Raw genomic sequence first — 10,329 nt, forward strand, 5'->3', positions numbered from 1 at the left:
ATCCTTTTGTGCCTCTTTATTCCTGTAACCTGCAGATTTTTTAAATGGTGATTGTTTTAGTATCCCCCTGTCCATGTCTCCCCCTCCCCGATTTTATTCATCGTGAACTTGGACACCTGCAAAAAGTGAACAAAATTGCATAAAGCCACTGCAGTGGTAGGGCACTTTGCAGAGAGGAGTGGAAGATAATATTTGACAGCAGTCAGGGTTGAGAATAAGAGGTAGGGGGGTAGGAAGAGAAGAGTGTTTTCTAGAGTATCTGCTAGATTCCAGTGTTCTCTGATTTATTCTGGAATTGCATTCTGGTGAGGTCAATTACAAATACCAGCAGTAAGTATAATTCAGTTTTTGAAGAGTTGTCATTTGCTTTTTTTTTTTTTTTTTTGTAATAGTGTAATCTCAAAGCATGGCTTAGAAATTTTAAATATGCTTCCTTCAGGAGCACCTGATGAAATCTAGTATATAAGGTTGAATTTGAGCAGTTGAGGGGGCTTATTTTTGATCTTATCTTAGAAATAGGTGATTTTTTTCAAAGACATTAATACTGTTCCAAGTGATCTAAGTAATCCAAGAAATTTAAGGCATTTCTTTTTTTTTTTCTTTTTAAGATGTTTTCAGGCATCTTTTTCCTCTTGAAAGTAGGTTTCTGAAAGTTTAGAGTACCTTCTTACAGCCTATGATGCAATTTCTGCTTTTCAGAACCTTCTAGAGGTTTGGGTTTGTTTCTTCCTTAGCCTACTCGCTCTGACTCCTAGTCTTGTTTCTTGTTGATAATAACTGACATCAATCTTCCCAAAGACTTCATGTCTCTTTCCCTGTTAAAAGTGCATGTAATACTTGTTGTTATGAGAATGAAAACCCAGTCACAGAAAGGTGAAGTGTTGTGCTCGTGTTTGCATAGCAGGTCAGCTGCTGAGCCAGGAATAGAAGTCCTGTCTTATGACTCAGTGCCCTAACCACTGGCTGTGCCACCTCTCTGGAGCACTGGTCTCTTCCAAGAATATAGTAGCGATGGGCTATAGAAGTAACTACAGCAAATATAGGAGCTTTGCTTCCAACTCTGGCAGAGCTCCGAGGCTTATACGTAGCTTAAAATACTGGGGGAGAAAAAAAGCTTTCTAAAGGAGCTCCTAGATAAGTTCTGTAAAGTTAAGGTTTGCTTTGCTTTGTCTGGAAACAACAACAACAACAAAATCTAATTGAAAATAGCTTTCCAGAAGGTTTTGGATGTGGAAAAAAGTTCCATGTGTTTGAAAGTCAAACTCTGCTCTACAAATAACCTTAAGAGCGGCCTGTGATTAAATCTTTTGTATATTCAACAACAAACTCATTTTATGCAACCGCAACTATGATAAAATTGAATTAAATGAACCTGCCTCTAAGAAAAGAGACTGAATAGCTGAGTAGTGCATTATTCAATGAATGGAAAACGGGGAGGCTGGCTGAAACTGCTGGGAAATGGTTTTAACATTCTATTGGGCTAAAGAGCAATTCTGTGAAATCACTGTATTTGTTTCCCCCCTACCTCCCCACCCTCAATTTTTAAATAGCAGTGCTCTTCATACTGTCAGAATTCAGTGTTGTGACACCCCTACTCAAAAGTTATGACAGCAGTGTAATGACAGCTACTGCCTCTTGAGAATCAATCAGGCAATTAATTTTGTAAATGAAATGCTGATTATACAAAGCTTCACATGAGAGGCCCAGTGATTAAAATCAATTTAACAAATTGTTTCAGGTGGGACTTGATTAATAATTTGCCATAAATGCTGAGGATATATGACCAGCATACCTTTTTTTTTGTGTGTGTGTGTGTGTGTGTGTTAATATAGAACTATATATAACACTTGGAGTGGAAAAAATGTGCAGCTAACTGTATGTACTTCTGGCTTGTGACCTAGATGTGATTGGTTATACCTTTTTCTGGGTACCCTGTCCTCCTGCAGTGTCCATAATGTCACTTTCTCAGCTAGTGTTCTCTCCAGCAATTAAATACATCTGATGTTTAATTTTATTTTTGTGAATAAAGCCAAGTGACTGAAAAAGTGTATTCAGATTCACTTGGATATTTACTAGGTTTAGGAAGATTTTTCTTTAAAATTTGAAGTAGAGGTGGGATTTCTTTCATTTACATCTCTTCCACTCCCATCACTTACATTCAGGACTTTGTGCATTTTCCCCTCCTACTGCAATACTTTTCTGCAGGGAGCCTTCCTGCAGAGCTCCCCTAGTTCCACTCAGGGCAGTGCTCTGTTCCTTGGCTGAGGGACACTATTTTTAGTACATCCTTTTCTGTCCATCTAACGCTGTGTTTGTGTAAGAGCTGTACAAAGTAGGTAAGGGAATTTTTTTTCGAGTTCCAGATGGCAGGCATGCACAGTGAGTGAAGGTGTTTACTTGTCTAGGAAGCTGAGAACCTCAATGCCAGACAAAATAGAAGTAACTGGTATTCTGGGTGGGGCTTTTCTTTTTTTAACATACAGTTTTCTGGGTTTATGAATGGATTTTCTCTTCCTTGTTGAGCCGTAGTGTTGGCTACTGAGGAGACCTTAGGGCTGTGAGACATCCAGTGGTAAATCTAGCCTGAGAACTTTTGAGATACTATTTTCCCTTGCTATCTGCCTTGCTCTCCTGCTGCAGGTTGCTATTCCTATAGCAGAAATGGTAGACTGAGAGCTGTGCCCATGTGTCTCATGTGCTCCAGTGCCAAAGCTATCACAGTGGTGCAAAACCACCTGACACAGACAGTTTTAAATTCAGGTGCTGGACTGTGGATGGAAGTAACTAAAGCGTAGCCACAGCCTGGCAGCACATAGGAAAAGCAGCTGGAATGAGTGACACCTGTAGTCGTAGATACATTTGCTAGAAGATATCTTTAAGAACCCTGCTGCATTAGAAATTGCTGCAAATATGCTGAGGAGAGTAAAGCTTCTTCACGCCTAAAGAAAAGTCTTCTCTCTATGGGGCATCCAAGTTAGAGAAAACACATCTAGAAACAGGAATATAATTCCCGAGTACTTCCTGGAAGAGGTTTGGAATTAGGAAAGGGTGTTCAAGTGTGATGAGGACAGATGACACACCTTCGGTTGAGTTCAGAGCAACCTATCAGCTGTATGTCAGTAGTTGGCAGAGACAAGGCAACTTGAAGGGCAGCAGTTCTGAGCTGTGAACTTGTCAGAAACCTAGGATTGTTTTGGCCATCATGGTGTGTTAATGTGTATAATTGCTTTTTGATGTTGTCTTCACCTTTGCATGCACTTGTAGTAGCAGCTGAAGAGTTTGATTGTGTATACTTGATTAAAAACAGGTTTCTTTGCTATATTTTTTGTGAGTTGTTCTTTCAGTAGTTGTTTAGGTTTATCTGTGTGCAAAATAATAACGAGAGAATGGCTGACTCACTGACCTTCCAGTTTTTTGCTTATGTTAAAGAGGACCCAGAAGAAAACTGAATACCAGTGCATTTTTCTCCTCCATCCTGCAGAAACAGTTGCTTGTATAAATTGTAAATGTTCTAGGGCAGTTGTAGTTGATTCTTTGTGGGGCATAGCTTTGATTTTTCTTTCCCCTTTTTAATTACTTTCTGTTTTGAGTGGGAAATAATCTTTGTCATGTCTGCCTGCAGCTGAAATCAGACAGTATGGAGAGCCTTTAAGACAAGGAAAATGGCTATTTTTGTTACATCTTCTGCTAGTGTATGCTTCTTCATTCACTGGATTGTCTTTCATCATAGGCTTATGTCGAACTTGGCTTTTTGTTTTTGCTTATTTCTTGTTGTGTTTGTGCAACTGCCTTTTTTAATTAAAAATTTTACTTAAGTACAGACAGTAGCTTTCCTATTTCTAAAACATAGGAAGCATGTTCACCGGTCACTTCTCGGACTTTATTATTAACGTAAGTCAGAATTTAATGCTGTACGTTCATACTTTTTTAATAGTTGGTTGCAGTTTTCTTAAATGGATATTTAAACACACATAACGAGAGTTGTGTTTTGATACTCCCACTTTTGTCGTGTAAAAATGTTGGCTGAGGCGTCCTTGTACATGTTCATACAGATGATGGCATTATCTAGGAATGGATTATCTTTTCTCCTGTTCTGTCCTCATGCCAGCTGTGTCATTGTATTATAGTGAATACTTGTGATTATCTGCAGTGATAAATTTGTAACTTGGTGCCTGACCTAGAGTTGTGAGCTCCATGCCCATCTTTCTTGGAATGTCGGTAACTGATCGTCAGCTGTCTTTATTATGAGGTTTCAAGGCTTTGTTTTTATACAGAGGTGGATTTTCTTTTTTTCTTTTTTTTTAGTATGGAGACAGAAGCTTTGGCTGCAGATGAATGAATAAACAAAGAATTATTGTATTCAGTAGCTCTAGAAGTTTGAAGGGAAGTCTACTTGAGAGTGTTGAGTTCATGTTGTTTTGTTATAGGCAGAAATGATGGAGCATTAGTTGGGATGCTCTGTGGCTTATAGTCGCTTTAAACCGCAGTATTTGCAGTTGTCAGCAAAACCAATGCCTCTTTCAATTTTTTTTGTTTAAACAAACAAAAAAGCACACTTTCACTTGAAAAGTAGTTATATCTCTCATGTGAAGAGTCTTGTCTTGTAGTGAATTGCTCTGTCTGCCTTGTATAAGAGCACTACCATCACATCTGAATCTCATTGTGACCTTAGTAAAGTGTCTCCCACTCCTCCCTGCCTTGAGACTTCAGTGGGGGGAGTTCTTTGTGGCATCTTTAAATGGAAACGTTAGTTGTATTTTGGGACTGTGACTGGTGTTGTTCATATTCATAAACATCTTTCAAATAAACATTTTGGTGAAACACTAGTTGATAACTTAGTAGTGGATATATATAATGTGTACATAACATCAGTAATGCCTTAAAAAGAAGAGCTGTTACATCTTGGTCAGACTGCTGCTCAAGTTACTCTGTTGTGCAACCTGCCTCAGACCTGAGAGCAGACGAAATAACCAGGAAAACACTGGTTAAATGGCAAGAGAAAATGGTAGTGGGGTTTTTTTGCTCACTTTAGAAAAGATAAAATGGAATCTCCGGGTAGTTCAGGCTGAGGTGATGTATTTGATTGTTTTGAATGGGAGGAGAGCAGAAGTGGTGGTGATACTGAATTTACAAGTGGGTGTAGAATATTAATTTTTTCACTTCTGCGCATAGCAGGAATGTCAAGTTTATGTATTCTTTTTCACAAAACATTTAAAAAAGGAGCAGGTAAGAGAAAAATGTTGTCAGTTACTATTTGTAGGCAGTGTAGGCTTTTCAGTGTCCTGTCTTAATGGTTGGACTGTCAATCTAAAGACCAGGAATAAAACCTTGGCCCTATTGAAATCGTTAGCAAACCTTCTGCTGGGTGTTTTAATGCACTCACAAGGCACATAATAGGCAAGAACTCTTATGAAATGCTCTGTTCTCACAGAGCCTGATAGTACATGTGCAAATGAATCTGATACTGACACAAGATAGGCAATATAATAAAGGGGTTATAAATTATAACATTACTGTGGACTGAAGCAAAGAACAAGACTGAGGTATTTTGAGGAACTGCAGATCTACGCAAAGTTTAAATGAAATGCGGCAAATTGAAGAGGAGGTGTGGAATAAGAAGCAAAAAGCAGAATCCATTTAGGCTTGCCTAGCATAATATGGCAGTTAAAAATAATATGAGCAAACACAAGATAAATTGGTAAAAAGGTAATGTGTATATTGGGAGTAAAATAGCACCAGAGAAAAACTGGACGGTTCTGTAAAAGAAGGGAAAGGAAACAAATGGATATTGATGACTGCAATGATACTAAAATAAAATTTAATAAGTAATTAAAACTTTGCAGTACGGCATGTAATAGAATTAAGTAAAGGCATGGAAGATGTGAAAATATACACGTCATCCATTCATGGCCAAACATGTGCGGTGGTTTCAGAAGAATGTGATGCAGTTAAAACAATGCTGTAATTTTTGGTAAATGTTAGAGAGCAGGTGTGGAGGGGTTGGCTTATGATCCCTGCAGCATGAAGAGGTTGATGCTTGTCATCATCATCCTGTCACCGAAAACTTGTCTTTGAAAACTGTTGGAACCAATGTTAAAGAAAATACTGGAACAATAAATGTTAAAGGAACCTTCAGATAAGATTGTAATATGCCTGTCTCAATTAACAACTCCTTATAAATAACTTCTCAAAAATGTCATGGATGAGAGAAACACTTACTACAAAAATGAAACCTGGAAGTTCAAAACAACGCTAAAGCATTGCATTAATTGTGCATGAATTAAATTTGGGAAAAGTTGCCTTGAAATTTTACCTTCACTATATGGAAGGACACAATATTTGATGAGCAGCAATTTTTTCTTTCTGTTAAGTGTATGGCTGCAGGTCTTTCTCACTGTACACTATTCTGAAAACAAAATTTGTTCTTTTGCTAGAGAGTTTGCGGTGATATTGATTATGGGCATATTAAATTCTAAAATTGCCTCTGTGTGAAGAGATTATTTTTTTAAAATTTTATTTCAATTTTTTTAAATTTTTGCAGATGGGAAACTGAGGCATTGTTGTAGAAGGTTTGGCCTAGTTTTGAGGGCTGTAGGTCCAACTATTTAAAACATACAGCTTCTGGAAACACCTTCAGAGCACATCTCTCATCAAATTTAAAAGTAGTTGCAGCTGTAGATACACAGCATTTCCTGCAATATAAGCCTCATAATTTCAACCCAGGATGCAATAAATCGGTAGATTTTGAAATTTTTTTCCTTTAGTGAAATACTATGGTAGATGCAGAGGTAGAGTCCATTTCTGCCTGGCTCTTTGGTTTTGTTTTGCCTTGCAGAAATATGTTGACAATCACTGGTAGATGTCTTCACCTTTAGCTTCACCACACGGATGGCTGGGATCTAATCCGAAGGGAGTCAAGAACAGCAGTGGTGACTTGCCAGTCTGCATAAGGACTGGCCAGTGCGTGGGATATTTCCTCACTGGGTCCATTTTCTCCAACCCTAGAGACAATCATAGCACTCTACTGTTTGTTCTTTCCCTGAGACCTTGGAGGTAGGAGGGAACAGGCAGCACTGACAACTAGGGTGGGACTCTAGGGGTTGTCCCAGTAATTTGCAGAGGAGTATTTACTGCTCTCTCAGTCTAGCCCTCTCATGTTCAGCTATCTCCTGTCCTTCAGTGGATGCCTGACTTACACTGTGCACAGTAAGTTCTGAGTATCTCCAAGTCCCTTGCTACCCATACCCAGTGGCCACAACCTCGATTTCAATGTTGTGTGAGTCACCCGAAGCCCCTGGTGATTGGAGTTACAGCAATATCTCAGGATCTTTAGCCCTTCACCTGTCTGAATTGGAGTGCTGTCACCTGAGGGAAACAGGAGGAGCTCACCTGGAGAAGACAAGGAGAAGCATAATGATGGCAAGCTCTGGTGAGAAGAAGGGAAGGAAGGATGCATTGGCAGTGAGGCTCGCTCTCCTAACTTACATGCATGCAGAAGCTCCGCTGCTTGGAGGTCACTAGTCCAGGGGACAGAGACTCTTTGGCCTGTATCCATGTCACCTCCTGACCTTGTTTCCTCTTCTCTCCTTCAACTCTTCCTGCCTTACTTCTGTCTCCACTGCTTTTTTTAACCCATTGTCCCTCTCTCTGGAAAATTCAAGGCTGCCTCCATACACTTAGTAACTCCTCTGATGAAGCCTTGCTGTGCCACTCCTGTGCTTCTGTTTCTTCTTCTTCTGCTCCCAGTCTGGTGACATTCAGGTGCTCTCTCTGACAGGGGCACAAGCCTTGCCCTTCATGAATGTCCAGTGTCACCCTGGCAAATTAAAATTCTCTGCCTCAAAGCATGGTATTCAAGACATATTTTCAAGTGTTTTATGTGAGAACATAAACCATGTATTTTTCTGTGACCTCATTCTTAGATATAGCTGAACTGTTTCTGCTGAATTTTCCAGAGAATTTCAGCCTCAGGCATACATATGGCCTGGAAAATTTCAGCCTAAATGCTTGAAGTTTGTCAAAGTTTATATGCACCTGAAAGTAGTGTTAATAATGGAAAATGTCAGACTGTTTTAGCTGTGTAGCTATCTGCATTGTTTATAATGATATTTAAGAATTGGATGCGGAACAGAAAATACTACACTTAAAATTAATTAAACTTGAATTTGAGTAAATGTAATTGAAGATGAGACATGGAAATAATCCCCTGAAACAGAAGATGGTGGCAATGAAGAGTACTGTTGGGCTTCGTGAGAATCTTGTGAAGGAAGCATGAGACTCACTTTCAACAAGATTTATGTTTGAGAAGATGAATATGACAGGTGATGAACAGAATGAACGTTGAAACACAGAAATAAATATAGATAAAGTATTATGATTTATAGGAGGAAATGTAAGTTGTCCCCATGGACACTGTAACAAGAAATCTATAGTTCATCTGCTTAGCCTCTGTGTTAAAACTGTGGTGAGAGTGCATGGTGGCCTAAAAAAACAAAAATAAAAAATGAGAATGTTGTTATGGGTCAGGTGACCTGAAGTGGTTGGGGAACGATTGATTTTGAAAAGAATGAAATATAAATAGGAAATTACCCAGGGACATTTAATGGCAAAAAATAGAAACTTCTATTCTGGCTACAGAACAGGCAAATAATAAAGGGAAAATTGCTGAGTAATACTCACCCAAAATTAGAAGTGATTTTGCAGTTTGCTATGGTGTAAAAAAAGGGTGATCCTCTTCTGAAGTGAATGAAGGTGTCTTGTGAGGAGGAGGAGGTTATTGTTTCCACCTCCTCAGATGTAGTGTGCCCACATTTGGAACACTTTATTAGTTTAGCATGACTTTCCTGACAAGTTGGTATTGGTAGTGGTGGAGAGAGCCAGTGAAAAAAATAAGGTTTGATGTTTTTTTATTTGCAGTAAGGAAAGAGTAGTAGTTCATTAAGCAGTGACAACTTTAGAGAGGACATTGTTTAGAGGAAAAAAAGTAGTATGCAGAGCAGTAATGAGAAGAAACAGGGATGGGAGTGGAAAATGTTAGTTATTGTCATAATAAGTGTTACATCAGAATATAATAGCCAGAAAGGACTTGTAGAAGTCGTGTTACATAGGGAGTTTTAAAATAAAACTGATCAGCAGTACGTTGCAGGAAAACATGTACAAAATGTGCTACAGGAAGGAGCCCTGCTCCTGGTGGGGTGAATTAATATGTCTTTTTTTCTTAGGAGGAAGAGGGGGGGATGTGTCTCTTTCATGAAGATGAAATTGTGATAGGCTTTTAAAAAACTTCTCCCTCCCCCTGACCTCAGTTTTCTTCCATGAATATAACTGGCACTCAGGAATTAAAAAATGGATGTCATTTTAACAATACAGTGCTGCGCTTGATGAAGTATGATATTTTTTCTGGTTCAGTTAGTCCTCAGTAATAAAACATGAGAGTAATACTACACAATGGTTGACACCTGTCCTGAAACTGTTACAGTGCTTGGTAAGTGCTGCCAAAAAGTCTAAAAATAAAACTTCCCTCCCTTGCTTCCCCTCCCCCTCCATCAGCGGTTGCAGTTTGGATTTTCTGAGGTCTGTTAAGGAGGCAAATAAACTTTCATGTAAAATGTGGGTTATGACTTGCCTTTTGATCTGAAAACTTATTAGTGCACACGATAACAATATGAGAACACTGAAATACAGTGTTCTGTAGGCATTGTGCTTCTTGGAAACTCTTTTCTCCTTTCCCTTTTTTTGATGTAAGAAAACAGTCATTTTCTCAAGGTTAAATGGCTTGTCTATTATTTGTGTCTCTTGATATATATTTATGTTTTTATTTTATTTTTGTTTTATCATCAAAGAAAGTAATGCTGGTCAGTTTACAGCAGTATACTTAATTATTTTTTAAGCTGAAATTTATTTGCAGTTTTTCTGCTTTTTCTGTGGGTAAGAGACAATCTTGAGTGCAAAACTTCTTTTTTTTTTTTTAATGCGGTGGAAGTCCAAAAAATCACCATTCAAAACCTCATCTAATTAATATGTGAACCAGGTTATGGTACTTTGCCAGTTTGTAAGTCAAGTCAATATTTGATGTATAAAGCACTGAGAAAACACGTGTGTAGTCTGCCCACGATAAGCCCGATGATTCTGACCTTTTCCTTTCCGTGTCTTAAATATTCTTTTGCTTGTGTTTATCAACAGGGCAGTCCAATGGATCCGATGGTCATGAAGAGACCGCAGCTGTACGGCATGGGCAATAACCCTCACTCTCAGGCACAGCAGAGCAGCCCCTACCCCGGGCAGTCCTATGGCCCTCCTGGCCCCCAGCGCTATCCCGTGGGAATGCAG

At 38.9% G+C, this 10,329-nt stretch overlaps 1 protein-coding gene across 1 annotated transcript in view; it reads left to right on the forward strand.

The window, feature by feature from the left end:
• ARID1B (AT-rich interaction domain 1B) overlaps positions 1-10,329 on the forward strand; it is a 323,028-nt gene that overhangs the window by 21,532 nt on the left and 291,167 nt on the right. Inside the window, exon 2 of the mRNA XM_017834907.1 lies at positions 10,183-10,325. Within this exon, the coding sequence (XP_017690396.1) occupies positions 10,183-10,325 (143 nt within the window). The remainder of the gene's footprint in view (positions 1-10,182; positions 10,326-10,329) is intronic.

Source organism: Lepidothrix coronata, unplaced genomic scaffold (genome assembly GCF_001604755.1).
Source record: "Lepidothrix coronata isolate B3197 unplaced genomic scaffold, Lepidothrix_coronata-1.0 Scaffold245, whole genome shotgun sequence".
NCBI lineage: Eukaryota > Metazoa > Chordata > Aves > Passeriformes > Pipridae > Lepidothrix > Lepidothrix coronata.